The 22321-nt window shown below is 43.6% G+C and overlaps 1 protein-coding gene across 1 annotated transcript in view; it reads left to right on the top strand.

Moving 5' to 3' along the window:
- The window catches only part of LOC311149904 (membrane-associated guanylate kinase, WW and PDZ domain-containing protein 3-like), a gene marked incomplete at both ends in the record, with an annotated part of 57868 nt that extends 42676 nt beyond the window's left edge, over positions 1-15192 (top strand). The window contains 5 exons of the mRNA XM_084187136.1: positions 11326-11526; positions 11742-11818; positions 11987-12133; positions 12263-12401; positions 14027-15192. Of these exons, the coding sequence (XP_084043262.1) occupies positions 11326-11526; positions 11742-11818; positions 11987-12133; positions 12263-12401; positions 14027-15192 (1730 nt within the window). The remainder of the gene's footprint in view (positions 1-11325; positions 11527-11741; positions 11819-11986; positions 12134-12262; positions 12402-14026) is intronic.
- Positions 15193-22321: the final 7129 nt, after the last annotated feature.

Below are 22321 nucleotides of genomic sequence, written 5' to 3'. Positions count from 1 at the left end.
GTGTGTGTGCATCCTTGTGTGTATTAAGGTGTTATATTGTTGTTATAGGGTGTAATATTTTGTGGGGTGGTGCCCAAGTGTGTAAGTGCATTTGATGAATATTTGTTAGTGTGTGGGTACTCGCTGCACCTCATGAAAATCAATGGAATCAATAGTGAGATTATCCAACGTGAAGCCCCATGCCACAGGGCTATTAGGGACTAAGCCACAAAGGTTTTATATGTGTCAGTGCTCTTATCTAAATCAGCCTGTCAGCTCCATTTGCCTCCCACAGAATAACCTTCTGATGATAACACGCTGCTTTACACTCATAGTCCTAATCCTGCTATAGCAGGACACAGTATAGTTCACCTCTATCATGTCTAGTTAACAGTAATAATAATAATAATATGCCATTTAGCAGACGCTTTTATCTAAAGCGACTTACAAGTCATGCGTGCATACATTTTTTGTGTATGGGTGGTCCCGGGGATTGAACCCACTACCCTGGCGTTACAAGCGCCGTGCTCTACCAGCTGAGCTACAGAGGACCAGCACAGGGATTCTTGAAAGTCGGGACAATCCTTGTCCGGCAGGGAAACTTTATTCTTATAGTTAACCATTTTTCATTTTGTTGCATTATTTAAGCTTACAAATTACATTTAGGGGAATTTGCTTTTGGAATTTTCGAAATATTTTCAATATTATTCATTTCCATGTCGGCTCTATGTAGTGCAACAAGACCACTCATGGTCTGTAAAGTTTTATACTTTTGATAGATTTAAACAAACAATATTGAAATCACCATGGTCACAAACATAAACTGTCAACTCCATCTCCCTGATAGATTAAGATAGGATATTGATTTTGGTTCAAATATGTTTATTTTAAAAAGGTTTTACAATTGTTACTTTGTATACCACTTGAATGAAGAAGAAAAATTCCATTTTTGTCAACTCCGTAAAACATAAACTCCGTCATATTTTTGCCTAACGTCAGATTGCTGAAAGCTCTGATAGAATGGTGATGTTTTAATTGGGGATTTTCAAATGAATAATTTCCTATATTTTACAAATGTTTGTGTTGAACTTTGATTTTTAGAGGCAAAAATATGTATGTTTTGAGTATTTGTTGTCAACTCCGTCAGTGGTCAGTCACTGATGGCTAACTCCCTTAAGATAAAATAAATGTTGGTCACTATTCAGAAAAAATATTTTAAGCACTGTTCTGCAACATATGCTTCAACTATTGACGTATTTGATGAGCTAGATCTAAGGGATGTTTGCTTTATAAATGTTGTTCTATGTTCTGAATCTAGAAAAACATGCCAAAATGTTAATGAAATTAGCCCTAGAGCATTATATAGCACTATAAAATAAAACAAAAAGAAGTTTGAAGATTTGTATTGCAAATTTGAATAATCTAATGTGAGAATTAAACAATCAAGGCCTTTAACCCTTTGACACGTACCAATGGAGATTTTAGAATGTAAGTCTTGGTGGGGCAGAAAATGTATAATTGTGGGATGCATGCCAGCAAAGCCACTACACAACACAACACTAAACAATACATTATTTGCACTATAACGGTGACAAACGGTGCACACAAACTGTTAGGGCCTACATAAAGCTGTCCCAACAGCAGAGTCCAAACAGCAGTCCCAACATCTTACCACTGCTACACTTGGCTATCAGTGGAGCCTTGTCTGGCAACAGTTCATTCAGCCTCATTTACTGCCTTTAAAAAAAACATAGCTGATATGGCTGACTTGCTTAAACAAATGTGGTTTCAACTGACAATTGAAATGTACAAACTATGGCATAAAGGGACGACAAGCGGATAAGAGGCAATCCGTAATTTCGATTAAGACATTAATGAGCGAGCTAGGACGGACGTAGTCAATATAACTATTTGTTTAGCACTTTTGAAATGTACAGTGACAGAATTCAGAACATGGGCCGTTCTTAAAGTGTTCTCCCTGTACACCAAGTCAGAACCGTAGGATAAATAAAGGGGGCATATACAGTGCCTTGCAAAAGTATTCATCCCCCTTGGCGTTTTTCCTATTTTGTTGCATTACAACCTGTAATTTAAATTGTTTTTATTTGGATTTCATGTAATGGACATACACAAAATAGTCCAAATTGGTGAAGTGAAATTAAAAAATAACTTGTTTCAAAAAATTCTACAAAATAAATAACGGAAATGTGGTGCATGCATATGTGTTGCTATGAAGCCCCTAAATAAGATCTGGTGCAACCAATTAACTTCAGAAGTCACATAATTAGTTAAATTAGTTAAAGTCCACCTGTGTGCAATCTAAGTGTCACATGATCTGTCACATGATCTCAGTATATATACACCTGTTCTGAAAGGCCCCAGAGTCTGCAACACCACTAAGCAAGGGGCACCACCAAGCAAGTGGCACCGTGAAGACCAAGCAGCTCTCCAAACAGGTCAGGGACAAAGTTGTGGAGAAGTACAGATCAGGGTTGGGTTATAAAAAAAATTACTGAAACTTTGAACATCCCACGGAGCACCATTTTAAATCCAATATTAAAAAAATTGAAAGAATATGGCACCACAACAAACCTGCCAAGAGAGGGCCACCCACCAAAACTCATTGACCAGGCAAGGAGGGCATTAATCAGAGAGGCAACAAAGACACCAAAGATAACCCTGAAGGAGCTGCAAAGCTCCACAGCGGAGATTGGAGTATCTGTCCATAGGACCACTTTAAGCCATACACTCCACAGAGCTGGGCTTTATGGAAGAGTGGCCAGAAAAAAGCCATTGCTTAAAGAAAAAAATAAGTAAACACGTTTGGTCTTCGCCAAAAGGCATGTGGGAGACTCCCCAAACATATGGAAGAGGGTACTCTGGTCAGATGAGACTAAAACTGAGCTTTTTGGCCATCAAGGAAAACGCTATGTCTGGCGCAAACCCAACACCTCTCATCACCCCGAGAACACCATCCCCACAGTGAAGCATGGTGGTGGCAGCATCATGCTGTGGGGATGTTTTTCATCGGCAGGGACTGGGAAACTGGTCAGAATTGAAGGAATGATGGATGGCGCTAAATACAGGGAAATTCTTGAGGGAAACCTGTTTCAGTCTTCCAGAGATTTGAGACTGGGACGGAGGTTCACCTTCCAGCAGGACAATGACATTTACATTTAAATGTTAGTCATTTAGCAGACGCTCTTATCCAGAGCGACTTACAGTTAGTGCGTGCATACATTTTCATACTGGCCCCCCGTGGGAAACAAACCCACAACCCTGGCGTTGCAAGCGCCATGCCCTACCAACTGAGCTACAGGGGACGCTAAGCATACTGCTAAAGCAACACTTGAGTTGTTTAAGGGGAAACATTTAAATGTCTTGGAATGGCCGAGTCAAAGCCCAGACCTCAATCCAATTGAGAATCTGTGGTATGACTTAAACATTGCTGTACACTAGCGGAACCCATCCAACTTGAAGGAGCTGGAGCAGTTTTGCCTTGAAGAATGGACAAAAATACCAGTGGCTAGATGTGCCAAGCTTATGGAGAGACACCCCAAGAGACTTGCAGCTGTAATTGCTGCAAAAGGTGGCTCTACAAAGTATTGACTTTGGGGGGGTGAATAGTTATGCACGCTCAAGTTTTCAATTTTTTTGTAATTGTCACGATCGTCTAAGGAGGAGGACCAATGCGCAGCGTTGAAGGTGAACATATTTATTATATAAATGATCACACGATCAAAACAACAGACGATAACGTGATGTCTACGGTTGAACACAAACCAAATAAGAACAAGAAACCACAATGAATGAGTGCCAAATGGCTACCTAAGTATGACTCCCAATCAGAGACAACGAGCTACAGCCGTCTCTGATTGGGAGCCACCCTGGCCAACATAGAAAAGCAAAACTAGACCCACAACCTACAACACAAAACATAGAAACTAACACCCTGGCTCAACATACGAGAGTCCCCCGAGCCAGGGCGTGACAGTACCCCCCCCTAAAGGCGCGGACTCCGACCGCGCCAACCAAACACAACAGGGGAGGTACCGGGTGGGCACTCCGCCTAGGCGGCGGATCTGGCTCCGGGCATGATCCCCACTCGCTCTCTAACCCCCCAAAGTACCCCTGGTCCGGTCTGGCCCTGCTGACCGGAGCTGGACTGCACACTGGTGGAGCGGATTGCTCTAGCTCCGGCGTGAAGCAGCTGACCCGTGCCGAACCAGGCACCAGTGGACCAGGCACGGGCTGTGCCGGACTGACGACGCACACCACTGGCTTGGTGTGGGGAGCAGGGACGGCCCGAGCCGGGCTGACGAAGCGCACCACTGACTTGGTGCGGGGAGCAGGAACGGGCCGAGCCGGGCTGACGAAGCGCACCACTGACTTGGTGCGGGGAGCAGGAACGGGCCGAGCCGGGCTGACGAAGCGCACCACTGACTTGGTGCGGGGAGCAGGAACGGGCCGAGCCGGGCCGACGAAGCGCACCACTGACTTGGTGCGGGGAGCAGGAACAGACCGGACCGTACTGGGGACACACACCACTGGCCCTACACCGGGATCTGGAACGGGCCGGACCGGACTGGTAACACACCCCAGTACCTCTCGCCGTGCCTCTCCACCTTCCATCCCCTCTTCGACCAGTGGCCCCCGTAACCTGGCGGCCTCCTCTGCCAACCCGCTGGACCGCTCTATCGCGGCCTCCTGCTGCCCCGACGTCGTGAGCCCCCCCCTAAAAAATTTCTGGGGGTCTCTCCTCCCCGTGGGCCAGGCCTCTATCGTTCTCGCCCAACTCTCGCTCTTCTGTCTCCAACTCCCGCTATTCAGCTCCTCAATGGGCTTGACCCAGTCGAAGCTCTTCCTCCATTGTTCCCAAGTCCACTCTCTCTGCTCCTCACTCAGCTTGACCCAGTCGAGGCTGCCACGGAGATCTGCTAGGGATTTCCCTGGCGATGGCTCCTCGACTCGCTGCTTGGTCCAGTTGTGGTGGTTTCTTCTGTCACGATCGTCTAAGGAGGAGGACCAATGCGCAGCGTTGAAGGTGAACATATTTATTATATAAATGATCACACGATCAAAACAACAGACGATAACGTGATGTCTACGGTTGAACACAAACCAAATAAGAACAAGAAACCACAATGAATGAGTGCCAAACGGCTACCTAAGTATGACTCCCAATCAGAGACAACGAGCTACAGCCGTCTCTGATTGGGAGCCACCCTGGCCAACATAGAAAAGCAAAACTAGACCCACAACCTACAACACAAAACATAGAAACTAACACCCTGGCTCAACATACGAGAGTCCCCCGAGCCAGGGCGTGACAGTCATATTTCTTGTTTTCACAAGAAAAAATATTTTGCGTCTTCAAGGTGGTAGGCATGTGGTGTAAATCAAATGATACAAACCCCCCAAAAATCAATTTTAATTCCAGGTCGTAAGGCAACAAAATAGGAAAAATGCCAAGGGGGGTGAATACTTTCGCAAGCCACTGTAATCAGACAATGAAAGCTCTTACAATATTAGATGATTACATTTCTATGAAACAAGTTATAGGCTACATGTGCACCACCAAGTCAGAACAGTAGGCGAAATTAAGAGGGGAAAATAGACCAAATTATTAGGGTGAGGCACATGGGCTACAAACAGCTTACTACACAACATACACTGAGTATTACTTTCTTAGCTACAGTATACATATCTTCCTAGCATATTGCATCATTTATGCAGCAGCATACAATACATTTTTGGACTCACCTTGTTGTGCTGTGCTCACTTGAACAGGAAGGTGGCGCGGCATTCTCTGGATTTATGGTGCTTTCAAGACAACTGGGAACTCTGAAAAAAACAAGGTCAAATCATGATGACGTCAGTGATCTAGAAAGAGGCCCGAGTTCCGGATTTACAATTACGAGTTGGATGACCGTTTAAAATGTATTTTCCCAGTTGGAGCTAGTTTTTTCCCCGAGATCCCAGTTGTCTTAAACTCACTGAAGTCAAGTTTTCGCAGTTCCAAGTTAACAGTTGTTTTGAGTGCGGCACAAATCATGCTTCATTGACAGCATGGCCAATGTTGAATGTTTATCATTTAAACTTGGAAAATAACCCCTTAATCTCAGATTTGGGACCACACAGCCACTCCACTGAATAGCAGGCTAGTGATTGCATTGCAATGCTTGCAGTTAGCCACTGATTCCTTCCAAACCACTCATTGTTGAATTTGCGATTTCCAACTTGTTGTGTAATGTTTATGTCCAATGGCCGATGAACACCGATAAGTTTTATTTATAATTTCTCTTCATTATTTCTCTTCATATGACAAGGATTAAAAAGGATTTGCCAGTATATTGTCGACTTGATTCATGATGATGACTGCTAGCTAAGATTTTTTAAAGTATGACGTTGACATGATCAGTCCAATCAAAGCTACTGTAGATATAATGTGATTTGACGTCATTGTACATGTGGCCAATGACCTTGAGCCTTCTTGGATGGGCACTTCTAATGTAACTCTATGGCAGCACCCAAGGGGCTTGAATTTTTTTTGCTCTACCCTTAGACTTGGCGGTGAAGTAGTGTCCCCATGAGTGACAGAACACTGAGCCAATGATATTTTTTTTTTTTTACATTGTTTGCAAACTGATAAGTGACATGTATTAATGCCAAAATAACATACAAAACAGGCAAGCCCCCCCAAAAAAATATTCTACAGTGGTCCCTGCAGCGTACGCTCAAACCGATGTGATTAGAACACTTCATTAGAATGTCTAGTTACGATTGACGCAACAGTCAGCGTTTGAGCTGGCCACACTGTTTTTTCACAGAAATATTTTGCACAAACACAGTCTTTACAATGTTATGTCCTCAATGTGAGCAGTTTGTTTTTGGATGCAATGTTCAGACATTCACAGAAGTAGCAACAGCATAATTTGAGGGCCGCACGGGTTAACTTTCCTGTTGCGTTTTGGAATGATGAGCGCATTCTGACATCACGTGCATAAAAAAACTTCACACACACACAGAGAGATATTTGGAACTCAAGCTTGAAAAGGTTAAACACTTGTTGGGCAATAAATATAAAAATGCAATGCCTTTTATGTTGTCTGACGGAGTTTACATAAATCCAGTTAGTTGCATTTTATGAAAAGATTAAATAATTATTAGGTTGTTCCTTTACATGGTGTGATAGCTGATACTTTGGTCTATCAAAATATAGATTTCAAATGTTGTTAATATTAAGAAAGATATTTGTGAAAAAAAGTAGAGATTGTCTCGTCTTTCAAGAATCTCTGAGCAAAATTAAGCTAGTTTGTGTTCTCATTATGGTGGTGAAGGGGAAAACATCAGCTATTAGCTATTAGCTAGAGGGCATTAATTAAATATTGTAAAACTTCAATTAAATGGTGAGTCTCAAATAGCCACCTGTCCCTTTTTAATAGCCGGGCAACAGCACACATTTCAGCAAATAAACGCCTGTTTCAAATAAACACCAGGTCTAAATTAATTGTTTACGAGGTTACCATGAATTACCATGAATTGTTTACAAGGCTTAATGTTCAATTTGTTCCATACAATAATTCAGTAATGACTCATAAAAATTATGCCAATCATCTTTTTATCGCCAGTAACTGCTAACAGCTGAGAACTGCTGCTAGCTAACTTGCAAGCACAAAAAAATCAACAATTTAGGGAGTAGAGACCCCCAGAAATGAACAGATCGCCCTCTAGTGGCGTAAGTAAGAACTGCTGAAAATGCACTGTCAAAGAGGATAATAATTATTCTATCAAGGGATTTTTTGTATTTATTTTTTAATACTAAGACAAAATAAACGTGACACAGTGTGTAAGTTAGGGCTTTCCAACCCTGTTCCTGGAGAGCTACCCACCTGTAGGTTTTCACTCCAACCCCAGTTGTAACTAACCTGATTCAGTTTATCAACCAGCTAATTATTAGAATCAGGTGCACTAGATGAGGGTTGGAGTGAAAACCTACAGGACGGTAGATCTCCAGGAACAGGGTTGGTGAGCCCTGGTGTAAATGATAATAATATAATAATAATATGCCATAACACAGTATACCATCCATTCCATGTGATTCATTATCTCACTGCTCTCTCCTCTCTTTGTATTTGCCCCTCTGACCATTCAACTCTAATGCAGTTCAATGTTATCGTAGCAGGATTAAGGTTGTAGGTCCTCGTTTTCTCATCTCGACAGGACAAAGGCTGTCTCTCGCTCCATTATCTTCTCTCTCACCCACATTTCACCCCTGTCTTATCTCAATAACTATACTCTCCCTCTCCATCCCTCCCTCTCTCTTTCTGTCTCTCGCTCCTCCCATAATCTATCCTTTTCTATATACCTCACCTCACTCTCCCTCTCGTGAGCACCCGCCCCCTCTATCGCTCTCCACACCCCTTCGCTCTGCAGTAAAAGGGTTCAGTCTGGTTTCTCTAAAGATTAAAACTCTCTCCTCTCTCTCTCTCACTCTCCCTCCCTCTCTCTGAATTACTTTAGTGAGACACTACACTGAACCTTTCCTCAGCAGAGCAACACCAGGGATATGTTTTAGTTAATTGTTTTCCTATTGATCTGACTCCCATGCATTTGGATCTAAGCATCTCCAGGCTGTTTTGTTGGAATTCAGGATTTTTTGCGCTACGTATGTTATTCAAAGAGTCATGCTGGAAAGACTACAGTCTGCTTTGAAAACAGTCAAGGACTCAAAACGTAATTATGTTGCGTAGTTTACATTTAATGCACTTAGCTTTGGATAGTGGTGGTATTTATATGTACGTATTTTGGCTTTCTGGTTTCGGGTTAAATGCTGTCTGTCAAAGTTTGTGTGTGTGTGTGTGTGTGTGAGAATTTTGTTTAATTTAAATTAACATTCCAGATTTGCACCAGATGCTGTCAATGAGTTCAACAGCTGCAATATGTTTCTCGTCCTTTGTTTCCTCGAGCACCATTGGACTTTGAGTCATTCATGGCCTGAGGTATACTGTAAGCAGTAGCTTAAACAGTTGTTGTACTGTAATTTAGGATGTAATCCTACAAGTGGTTATAGTAGTGGTAAAAGTACCAGTAGTAATAGTAGTAGTAATAGCATTAGTAATTGCAACAGTAGTGGTAGTGTTAGCAGATTAACAGTGGCAGCTTAGGTAGCAGCCAGCAGGTATGATAGTAGTACTGTAGTAATGGCAGTAGCAGGTTTAATAGTGACATCTGTTGACGTAGCTGCGTAGTAATCATGCTAGTTATCAGTTGTGCTAATTGCATTAGCAAGCATGTAACGTGCCCATTGCCTGTCTTGGCTTTAACACATTTCATTTACTGTATCTGCAGCCTGTGGTGCTGGAGGGATCTCTGCACTGCCTGATTACCTGATGCATGGGAGCTGTAGAGGTACTGTTATCAGTACTGAGCGGTGATCAATGCAGCGCGTCACAGTCACGGTCAGCCTGCTCTGCTACTGGGCATACTTTACTGCAGTGGGATTACTACTGACAGACAGGAGAACAAGGAGAGCCAGAGGAAATACGTGTGTGGGAGGGTGGGTGGGTGTGTGCGTGCGCGCGTATTGCTGATGTATTATGTATGATAACACTATCTGAAAAAACTCTGCTCTGATTTGACCTGATTGCAGTTTCATGCCTGGGTCACCCAGATTGTACTCAGATCTGGAGAGAGAACTTAGTCCTTTGACTCGTTTTTTACAATTATTATCCGGATGTCATCCTCAGCACACCACATCTGCCAGACAATCATAGTCTGGGATTACACTCTTATTGAGTAACAGTGGGACAGATCAGGAAGTACTTACAGTACTCTATGGTTTTCATACTAAGACTAGGAGGAGGGAAGGGGAGAGAGTGTGGCATCTCTGATGCATGAGTATCTGTCTCTGGGTGTTGATGTTGTCTGATTGGTTATATAATGACGATGACAACACAGGACAGCCAGCTGTCACCACACACAGCCCAGTACACCTAGGAGAGAGAGGGGGGCTTTGAGAGACGGGGGAGGCAGGCACAAGGGTGTTACTGTATGGCAGGGAGAGAGAGAAAGGAAGGAGGGAAGGAGGGGGAGAGAGGAGGGAAGGAGGTTGACAGATGGTCCTGTAAGAAGCTTTTAGTTGAGTTAGTTTAGGAGATTATTGAATGAGATTAATTTCAGTGAATTATTGCGTCACACTTTTTAGGGTTGAGATTGCATTTTTAATGGAAACCGACATGACATTGTATAACGGATTATCCGTTTCCCATGTCAATCCTCACTTATGATCTAACATTTTGTCAGAGAAGCACAAACACAAAAACACACTTGCGCACACACACACACACACACCTTGGGCCACCTTAGCTGCAGTCTGTGTCTCTGATGTTGTGCATGACAGTGAGGGTGAGTCAATGCAGTGTGAGTGATGTTTTGTAAGCTGAGTTGAGGGAGGTGGGGCTGGGAAATTTTGGACAGTGTTCTTCTCACAGTCAGGGAAAATGTCAAGCAAGCAAAACATCAAAGACTGAATAAAGTGTGTGGTTTGGTGTGTGCGTGTATGAAAGAGAAAGTGTGTTTAAATAGGTCAGTATAGACCAGGTTACTGTCCTTTGCTAATAGTAGGCTAATTATGCAACACATTTTTTGCCTACAGTTTAGAAAAGGACTGCAGTATTGGGATAGTGAAATGGACAGAGGGAATTATTACATTATGTATAGAGTTTATAAATATCAGAGTCAACCATTCTTTGCTTGTCTCTGGTACTAAAAAAGGTTGAAACACACACAGTTCAAAGACATGTCGTACTTGAAAATGAAGTCAAATCAAGAAGGACAAAAACTTGTCCTTGGTGTGTCAGGGAGATGGAGGGATGGGCTGATTGATGGGGAAATGAAGGAGGAGGAGAAAGCTTTGGAGATGGGAAGAGAGGGTACAGACTAAATGCAGTCGTTTATTATATAACCCTGCCAAAAACAGCATAGGCTTAATTACAGCTTGTTTTGAGGGATTCTGGCCCAAACCAGGAGGATTTAGATCTCCTCTCTCTGTTCCCACATGTCCCTTTTTAGATGACCTCACTCATTAGCTCTTCACTCTAATTAGCAACCAACTGAAACAAAAATAAAAGTATTGGGGAGAAACAGGTTAGTGTCAATCTCTCTCTTCAAGTGTTAAACCTTGAAAAAAGTATCTGCTGCAGCACTGTACTTCAACCAATGTTTTGGTGTCTGAGGTTTGAGGAACATTTGCTCTTGTATGACTGTATGATACAGGAATAATTAGGAGTTTATGAGATGGTGTTACTGTGGAACTTCACTATCTCTCTCTCTCTCTCTCTCCAGCCGCCTCCCTCCTCCCTCACCGGTTCGTGACGGTGCGTCGGGGCAGTCCTTCGGCGAGGAGCGGTCAGATCCGACCCGGTGACCGGTTGGAGGCAGTCGAGGGGCGTTCTGTGGTGACCCTACCCCACCGGGAGCTCGCCCATATCCTGCGCCGAGCTGGAAACACCCTACGCCTCACCATCATCCCCCGTCCTAGCACATGTGAGTGCAAAGAAATATACACACACATATTTACACACACACAGCCTATACACTCACATTTAAGAGTAAAAAACACACAAAAACCTCCTTATCTCCTCCCCATTCTAGCTCACAGGATCACTAAGACACTGTCAATGTTCTCTGTGTGTACATGCATACAGTACCTGTTTCCTGTCTGTCTTCATTTACATATTAACCTCACCCCTCTCTCTCAGACTCATCCAGCCTATCAGAGACCACAGACTATGACCCCAATTACAGAAGCAGAAAAGGGCACAGGTCACGACCCAAGGTGAGGGCAGAGGCCATCCATCCATTATGTGTGTCTGACTGAGTGTAAAATGTCCTCGGTCAGTGGTCCCTTTCCAGAGAGTCACTCTCACTGGCTTTCTCTGTCTCTGTATCTTTCTCTTCTCCAGAGACTGATATACATCTCTCTCCCTCTCTGTTTCTTCTTTAGCATGACTCTAGGTATTACAGTGTAGAGCTCGACCGCGGCCCAACAGGTTTTGGGTTCAGTCTGCGAGGGGGCAATGAGTACAATATGGGTCTGTACGTACTGGGACTGATGGAGGGAGGACCTGCCTCACGCAGCCACAAAATACAGGTGAGTGTATTGTTTTAGAGTGTTGGACCAACCAAGGGTACCTCTTTAAAGAATGGGGTGTCTTAATATTTCCCTGTAAAACTGTAAGTTACCTTAACTTGAGGACTGTGCTGTAACTGTGTGCTGTAGGTGAGTGACCAGTTGGTGGAGATCAACGGGGACAGCACAGCAGGAATGAGCCACAGCCAGGCTGTAGAGCAGATACGCAGGGGAGGACAACGCATACACCTGGTGCTGAAGAAAGGCAACGGATACGTACCAGACTACGGTAAGACACAGAAAAGGACTGGGGGGGTAGAAGTTCGAACCACTGTAAAACCCCAGAGACACTCCTCCCACATGACAAACTGTCACTCAGTTTACTTGAGTTTAACAGACTAGGTGGGATGAGGACTGAGGATAAGGTGGCGGTAGACTAGAGAGAATCAGGACATTCAACTGAGCATAACCACTAGAGAATCCTCCTCAAACTGTCAAACTTCTGTTGTTATCTCTCTTGGCCGTATTATATCTCTCTTGGGTGTATATCTCTCTTGGGTGTCTTGGGTGTGTATCTCTCTTGGGTGTATATCTCTCTTGGGTGTATATCTCTCTTGGGTGTATATCTCTCTTGGGTGTCTTGGGTGTATATCTCTCTTGGGTGTCTTGGGTGTATATCTCTCTTGGGTGTATATCTCTCTTGGGTGTCTTGGGTGTATATCTCTCTTGGGTGTCTTGGGTGTGTATCTCTCTTGGGTGTATATCTCTCTTGGGTGTATATCTCTCTTGGGTGTCTTGGGTGTATATCTCTCTTGGGTGTGTATCTCTCTTGGGTGTGTATCTCTCTTGGGTGTGTATCTCTCTTGGGTGTGTATCTCTCTTGGGTGTGTATCTCTCTTGGGTGTATATCTCTCTTCTACTAAATGACTAACAACACTTATTTTTTCTCTTTTTGGGGCTTTCCTTCCTTTTAATCTTTCTCTTGTTTTCTTGGGATTCATTCTTTGAACTCTCCATCTCTCAACTTCTATCTTACCTTCACTACCACGTTTTCCTTTGCTCTCTCTTTATTTCTGCTCTTCTTTCCCTTTTTCATTTTACTCCACATCTTTCTCGTCTTCTTTGCCCTTCCTCCGTTTCTCTTCTCTCCCTCTCAGTGGAGCTGTCCAGTCTGTCTCTATGTATGACCAACTCCAAGCTAGGCGAGCCTTGCTTCTATGTCATCGGCCGGACAGAGAATACGCGGTTGGTAATCGTTCCTGTTAGTCCTCCATTTATTTGTCTCCTTTCATTCCTCTCCTCCTCAATCCCTATCTTGTCTCTACTGTTGTCTTTACTGTTGTCTCTACTGTTGTCTTTACTGTTCTCGTTGTTGTAAATACCTTTTGTGTCACTGTGTGTTGAAACCCTCATCGTGAGACCATGATCATCCACATGCTGAAATATAGGTTGTATTGTCTTGAGACAGGGGTATAACTAATGACTCAAACCTCAGTTTTAACTAAAAGAAATGCCAGTTAAGTCAATGAGAACAATATCCCTTGGTTGAATTGATTTGTGTGCAACCTTGCCACTAGAATCTTTCAAGTGTTGCTCAATGCAAAAGAGAGCTAGTGATCTCTATGCTTCAACAATGCAGTAGACATTTGCATGAGAGCACACAATGTTGATAAGTACTGTAATGGTTATAATGAAGGGTTACCTGGAGGTCAGGGAAGTAGCAGCTGTTGATACACAACACAACCTACACACATACAGCTACAGTTTCTTACAGGGATACCCTGTGAACTCTGGAGTTCCTCTTCAGTGGTTATGTAACATCACCTGCTTCTCTAACTCTCTTCATTCTCTCCACCTATTCAATGTGTTCTCTCTGTTCCCTACTTCCTGTGTACCTCCCTGTGTGTTCATCAGGCCGTGAGCGCAGAGTCACCTCCCCCTTCCTCGCACAGCAGCACCCCGAGGAGCAGAGTGTGGCTGCAGTAGACCTGGCCCGCCGGGCGAGCCGCAGCTACAGGTCCAAGGTGAAGAAGCGGGGGAGGTCTTCGAAAGGGAGGGAAAAGAAGAAGGAAGGAAGTAGGTCAGGGAGAGGGAGAAGCAGCAGCTCAGAGGGAGAGGAAGGAGCAGAGACAGTGAGACACAGCCCTGATTCAGACCCTGGTCCGGAGAGACAGGAGGAGGGCAGTGAGACAGGAGGCCGCGGACTGAGAGAGAGGACTCAGCTGAGAGGGAGGGATAGGAGGAGGAAGAACAGGAACAAGGGAGGCTCTCACAGTTTACCCAGAGATGCCATGAGGAAACATAACAACAATAGCATACACATAGAGGCAGAGAGGGGGAAGGAGAGGGGGAAGGAGAGAGGGAGGGAGAGAGGGAGGGAGGGAGAGAGAAAAAGGAAAAACAGGAGTGAGGAGAGGGTCAGGAAGAGGGAGAACAACCAGAAAACAGAGGAAGTGGAGGAAGCAGATGAAGAGGAGGAAGATGAAGAGGAGGAAGATGCTTATCTCCCCATTAATAACAAAAGGCTGCCCAGGCCCAAGCAAGACTGGGAGGAAGAGGATGTGGAAGAGAGGGAGAGGAACAGGAGAGAATGGGAATTGGAGAGTGAGAGATTGAGGGACAGAGAGTGGGAGAGGGAGGATGGGCGGTTGAGGGAGATAAAGTGGGAGAGGAAGAGGATAAATGATGAGGATAATGGTAAAGATCATGAACAGACTGAATGGGAGGAGAGAGAAAGGTCTCAGTCCCTGAACAACCTGCTCTCCTTGGAGTCTCGCGTGGCCTCTCCACTACAGAGAGATCCCTTCTCCTTCCTAACTCCCTCCTCTGAGCTGGAGTATGCAGAGTCAGGAACCAGTCACTCAGACAACAGTGTGCATGCTGCCAGCGTCTCTGGCCTCTCGATGGCCCTCACAGAGGGGTCCGTTCTAGGGGCCCCGGCCCTGCTGCTCCCAGGCCCCTGGCTCACACCCAGCCAACAGAGGATCACTGAGGTCATACAGGAGAACAGGCTTGCAGGAGAACAGAGAAAAAGAGGGAGAGGAAGGGGAAGAGGAGTCATGGAAGAATCTGGAATATAGATGGCAAAGCAAAAGTATACACGCTGTTTAAGGAAACCATTATCATATCAAGGGTCCATGATCAAGAACAGTACCAAACTGTATCCCCTCTCACATACTGGTATATGCTTGCTTTTTAAAACTACACTCAACACTCAAGTTTGTTTTATTGTGACACTTTTGATATGTCATATTATTTAGTAATATTCTTTGTGCCTTTTGACAGCTGGTTTCTGACTGATGTTACTGTTGACAATGTTCATTTGTAAATATTTTAAGATGTTCCAGTGGAACAGAAATCAGTTTCTCTCTTCTCCTCTGTCAGAACCCCTAGTCCTCTTTCTTCATACATCACCTTTCTCTGCTCTCCTTCAGGAGTTGCAATAGGATTGTCCTCATGCAGTTTTTAGGAACTAGCATGGTATTTTTCTCTGTAGTGATACATGTCACTGTGTGTATTGGAGTTTCAGTTCCCTTCCACTGTAGATAGAGAGACAGCATAATACCTCATGATACTGAGCAATAATATGCAACAAACCATGGCTATATTTTGTCCAGGGAATGTGAAGGGAAGGGGTGGTATTGTATAGTACCTGCAACTCCTTCTACTGTCCATCCAAGTGTTCTAACATAGATGTTGTTCTACAGTGCATTCGGAAAGTATTCACACCCCTTCCCTTTTTCCACATTTTGTTACGTTACAGCCTTATTCTAAAATTGATTAAATTGTATACTTTCCGAATGCACTGTATATATTCATTTGATTGTGATGACTTTCAGAGGACCGTGACTTTGACAGTCAGTTTGTGCTGTGTGTGAAATCTATATACTGTATAAATATTTGTATTAAATACATATCTAAATGCTATTGTAAATACAATATTTAATGGAGCCCTGATTAGTATTGTTGGTACTGTGAAATATCATAATACATATAAAAGATATAGGCTACTGAAAACATTTTAATCAATATTATAGACTTGTGATTTCATGTTATTGAAATTAATGTTGTGATATTGGTTAAGTATCAGGGTAAACACTTCTATCAAACAAAATCTTACCAAAGTAATACAGCATGCATATATTTTTTTTGTTGCATTTTAGTCATTTAGCAGACGCTCTTATCCAGAGTTACTTACAGTTAGTGAGTGCATACATTTTTCATACTGGCCCCCTGTGGGAATCGAACCCACAACCCTGGCGTTGCAAGCGCCGTGCTCTACCAATAGTCAAAATGTTATTTCCTGGAAGTAAGAACAGAGCCACTATCTATTCTAGTGCTGTGCCCTCTTAAGTAGTGGTGGAGAATCAGAGTCGATTCCTTGATCACAGAGAGTCGGAGTCGACTCTAAAAATCCCAATAGGGTCTGGCTCCAGCAGATACCTTCTCACGCCACTGACGCTGTGAGACATACGAGATGAGACAGGAGGTCGAAGGGTGCCAGATAGGATGGTGCGTTACCACCACCGACAGCACGGGTGCACACCAACATTGTGTACTAGCTAGCTGCACAAGCAACCGTGGTTAACACAACGCCCTGGACCAGAGCTAGTGCGCCGACTGGTATGTGCGTAGCACACTGACGCCCTTGAACATAGCTACTGACTCACGCCATACACGATACCAACAAACGTCTACAGGTTGTGCACGCACATACCATTTGAGACACAAAAATACCATCTGAGACACACTCGCATGCGCTTTCTGGGTCCCAGACCACATGGTGTCAGCACACATAATCTGCAGCTGGATGCTTCAAATAAATCCTGGAAATGTGCCAAGGGAACTAGGCTGATGTCGGCTACTGGTTAGCCTAAAATATTTTGGTTATTAGAAAGTGTCTAATGGCTCCATATGCATTGCTAATCAATCACCCAGTTCAGTGCACACACTCTGACATTGCAGCTGTAGCTAATTTTAGCTAATTTTGGAATGTTTTGTCAAATTGGAGTCGGAGTCGAGAAAGAGTCGACTCCAACCGCTCTGATAGCAGGAGTCGGAGGCGGATTCAACTCCCAAAATCCTGGAGTCGTTCACCACTACTCTTAAGTGCCACTTGCAGTTGCCTTGGTAACCAAACCCATACTGAACCATTAAGTTGGCTCATACTGTGTATGTGGCATTTGGATAATGAATGAGTAGTGGGTGTGTCATTATAGTCCCCCTGTCATGACTAAAATGATCAAATATCTACATATTTTTCCTGTCTATTGAGCTTCAGTAAAAACGACTCCTGACATTGAGTTATCTGAATAAATAAAGGACAAGATATGAAATCAAACAATTGGCAGACAGTTGTAAGCCAGTTATGGGAGTTAGGGCCCAAATATAATATTTTTGTACAGATGTATTTTTTAAATCCCCAGGTATTGAGATATATAATCGATAAACGAATATATATTAAGTTAAAGGACTGAAAACGAAATACAGGAAGACACATATTGCTTTCAATTGACATCCTATTCAAGACATTTGGAGATGGTGCTGTATGTGTTGAATTATCCGACCCACAGAAACAGTGTTGTGAGGGAAGCAACTGAGTATGTATAAATTAAGATGTTGTCTAATTTTATATACAATTTTTACATTCTAATTCTCATGCCAATGGAAAAAAAGCAGCGGTGTCACATCACAACTGGCACAGCACGTCTCCAGTGTTAACCAGCATATGACTAAATGATTACACATCAGCATATGACCACCAAACCAGTCCAGTCCAGTTAAGCTCCATTTATTATTGAGACTGTTGTTGTTACTGTTGTAAGGTATGTTTTTGAATGCTTAATTTTTTCATTTTCCTAAAGAAGATAATAGCCAATAAATTGTTAACAAACTTAAAATAAACTGCTAATAAAATATGTATATTAATTTACATAATTATCTAGTCTATTTTGACAATACTTGTGGGAGTATGAGAGAACAAGGTTAATTGAGAAGATGTTTTCTACTTAAAGCAGTAGATGGCAGCAAAATGTTGTACAGTACAGAGGATGAGGGTGGAAATACATTTCAAAAGAATATGTGTGTGTTTTCACCCATCTTATCTTTAGTATAACTGGAGGGCAGTGCTTCAGACACTTCTCCTCTACCCTGTACTGATGTTGACAGCCATCAAATCAACATTTCCAAAATCACCACTGAGTCAGAGTTGGGTGAGAGCCAGGACTCATAGATGCTTACAAACAAACGAGAGATAAAAACAAGTAGCAGAAGAGAGCTGGAAATGAAGATGGCATAGAGAGATAAAGTATATGGGAGTGAAAAAGGAGAGAAATTGGAATGAGATATGTATAGCGGGAGTGAAAGGGGGAGAGAGATGGTGAATAGCTTCAGTGTTAGCATGGCAGATGGAGTATGTATGGAAATGTTTAGATGTGCCTGGATAGAGAATGTATGAGAGGGAGAGGAGGAACAGGGCACACAGGGTGTGTGTGTGTGTGTGTGTGTGTGTGTGTGTGTGTGGCAGATGTATGAGTATCAGGTATGAGTATCAGGAGAGGGCTGTGGCAGAGCAGGGATTTCACTTTTCTCCATGTACTCTCTTATCTAATATCAGGCTTTTTACTGTTAGTGTACAACACAATTGCCTCACCTTTAACACATTCACGCCCGCATGCATGCACACACACTCTCTCTCTCTCCATCTGTCTCTCTCTCACACACACACACACAAACACACACACAGTTATTGTGACATGCACAATTACACAAAGACCTTTACAAACTTGGCACCAGGAAAATGACAGTTAGTTAATCCTGTATTACTAAAAATATCGTGGCACAGAGGCCCTTTAGTGGGCTATTTTCGGCCATAGTCTGACGCTTCATTGAAGTAGTGAAGTATCATTAGGCTTACTCTGAAGAAATTGCACATAGGGAGCAATGAGAGGAGGCAATAGCCTATTACCAGTACTGACATATTACTGTAGGCCTATGCTGGTAATGACTAGATCCTCCTCAGCATAGCGGTCTGCAATTAAAGTTGTTGATAGCGCAGAACGCGCAGCGCCCTCTGGATTTTCTCCAGCTGAGTCAAGTGCGAAATGAATCGGCTTTAGGAAATTACTTTAACTTCCCTTCACGGTGGAGATTTTGGGGAATGTTTTCAAAGAAGAGGATTTACAGCAAACCAGTAATCTGTATAGCCATAATGCCTCAAAACCAATAAGAAAACAGTTCAACAATTGGAATTAAATCCATTGATAAATGCATATCATATGCACATAACGATTTCGTTAAATTGATCATTGCAGACCATATTTCAATCAAAACGTTTAAAAATATACATTTTAAGTGGCCGATGCTCTAACCTACATTTGTCAATCGTCTATAATGTGCATCATACCTTGCGCGTCGGCACAAGAGCGCTCCTGAGCACCACGCGCGCTCATAGCCTACAGTTCACAGATTTGCCAGGAGTCCATCTCTTCGTATATCTGTGCCACCAATGGTGTGAAGTTACCGCGACTGTTACAATAGTGGATTACAGATGGGTAAAACATTGAAAATCGTTTGATAAATGCACTTTATTTATTTTTATCATATGGGATTTTAGAAAGTGTGCAGCGGACTGTTTTATTGGTTTTCCCTGAAACGTCGGGAACAGGACACAGGCAAGTGTAAACTCCTTATACTGATCAAGTATGTGTATTAGAGACGTGTGGAGTATCTTAGATTTATATCATTTTTCAGCTAACAATTTTCGGAAATAAATTGGACTGTCGAAAGATATTTAGAAGACTCGGTGCAGTGATCTACGAGGGACACTCGGGCAAAAGCTATAGCCTAAACGATCCTCGGGCTCTTGGATGTGGTCTGAGTAGGGCAGGGGTGAAGACTTGGACCTCTAACTATGAAATGAATCAGTCTTCCAACGTCTTCATTTTGTATTTTCCAAAGACACATCTAGTTATGGGGTGAGGAGGATGAGGTAGAGACTGGAGGGATAGTCTATGTGGGAGGGAACATGGAATGTTTTCTATTATATAATCTTTGACAAAACTGCTTATTAGTGGGAGACCATAACAAGCCATTTTCCCTGACCCCTTTCCCCCTTCCCTTTTTATCATGGGAGACAGAACACTTTTTGTGTTCATTAATAATTTAGGAAATAATCGACCTGCTTTCAGACAAATTGGCTGTTGAGATGATAACACATCTTGATTGAAGTTGACAAGGAGAACACTGGGGTCTATGACAAGAGTCACTTGTGTGTATTCTCTTTATTTCACTGATATTTTATTACACAGTAACCCTTCTGTCTGCCTCTCCAGAAGAAAGAGGAATATTGAATTGCCAAGATGGCTAATGTGCATTTGTTGTTTCAGATTTCAACTATACCTCTCTGTCTCTTTTTTCTCTGCCTTGATCCATCTCTCTTTTTTATTGTTTGATTTTGGTTGATAATTTGGAATGACACCTGGATTTCAAGCCTCTACCATCCTTCAAGATGCTAAATTTAAAGACACTAAATATTCAGCTAACCCCACACAGTTGTACCCCTTACTTGTTTTTCAACTTTGCACTGTTTTCTTGGTGAAGCCATCTTTTGTGGACGTAGAACAATTGCAACCAACCCCATCTTGCTTTGAGATACTGTGATATGTAATAATTTGAGAAACTGTCGACACACTCTGTTGTGTCCCTTGCCGTCTCTGAATCTCTGAAAGGCTTTTTGCGTAAAGTAGAAAGGGACAAAAACAATCCCCAAGTTAATTTTCCTCCAGCCCCCCTGTCCGTCCTCCCCTCTCCCCCCCACTCATCAGGGCTGGTGGGGGGGTGGGATCTGGACCTCCAGGGTCGTAACGGCGGAGGTGGTGGTACCCTGGAGCCTCCCTGGAGCAAGGCCTCCCACCATGGAGACCAGTCCGGAGAGCCCCAACCGGGCCGTGGAGTACCTCCTGGAGCTCAACAACATCATCGAGAGCCAGGCCAAGCTCATGGAGACCCAGCGGCGGCGCATCGAGGAGCTGGAGGGTCAGCTGGACCGAGTCAGCCAGGAGAACCAGAACCTGAGGCTGGAGAAACCCACTCCTCCACGAGCCCCGGAGCTCCCCGAACAGAACCATAGCAACACCAACCACAGAGCAGAGCAGCCACTCTCCTTGCCCATCCACCCTGGCAGCAGTAGTGGAGGTAGTGGCAGCACCCCCAGCCCCATCACCGCCCCACCCCCTGCAGTGGTGGTACCCCCTGCAGGGCTGAGCCGAGAGAGACGTGCCCACACCAGGCTGACCCGGGGCATGTCCTGTGGCTCGAACCCAGCTGAGAGGGAGCAGCGGGAGAGATTGGACCACACAGACAGCTCTGACACCAACAGCTCCACCATCCGCAGAAAGTGAGTTATGTTTCTGGTTCTCTTTTGTATAATTCCCATGTTTCCGCCCCCCAGCGCATTCTTTCCACAACCCACTGAAGCATGGGTTGCTTGATGGCTATGGTGTTATGATCTTATTCCCTGACTGAAGTAAAACATTGTCACTAGTTGTCACTGTTCCTTGATAGTAGTCTCTCAGCATCAGCTGGATGTTACCAATATGCCCAAATGATTTATGCCCAATATGTCCCCTGTGGCGGATCTTACTTAATCTGGTTTAAATTCAAGGAGTTGGCATACTGTTCATTTAATTGTGATCAGACAAACAAACAGCTCTGCTACACTTATATAACTCATCAGTGAGTGACATCACCATTGAGTAAAAGTGAAGAGATATTTTCATACAGATCACACTAGTTTGAAGGGAGGTGATGTGCTCACTGTAACCCCACTGTCTCAAATAGGTGTAGCTGTATTCAAGGGGTGAGTATGAGACATACTGAGTACTAGAGGATTATTAGATATTGGTGAAGCTGCTTGGAGCTTTGCTTTATGGATCCTGTGTGTACTTAGGGGGGTAGGGTTTCATTTACTGTAATACAGTCTATCTGAGTTTTAGTTCAGCGAGTGCAATCACTGCATTGTGTGTTCTGTTCAATGCAGTGTCTTGCATGTGTGTGTATTCCTCTTTCTGTGAGAGTCCATTATATGAGTGTGCTGATTTTGTTAGTGGGGTCGTGAGATCTGTGTGAAGGAGTGATTTTTATGCTTTATGTGTAGGAGTGGGATGTGTGGTGTGTAGAGGACGACAGTGTGCGGTGTCGGTGTGTGTA

Source organism: Coregonus lavaretus, assembly GCF_964263955.1.
Source record: "Coregonus lavaretus genome assembly, chromosome: 22".
NCBI lineage: Eukaryota > Metazoa > Chordata > Actinopteri > Salmoniformes > Salmonidae > Coregonus > Coregonus lavaretus.
Note: the sequence above shows the minus strand (reverse complement) of the source record. Positions and strands in the feature narration are given on the sequence as shown.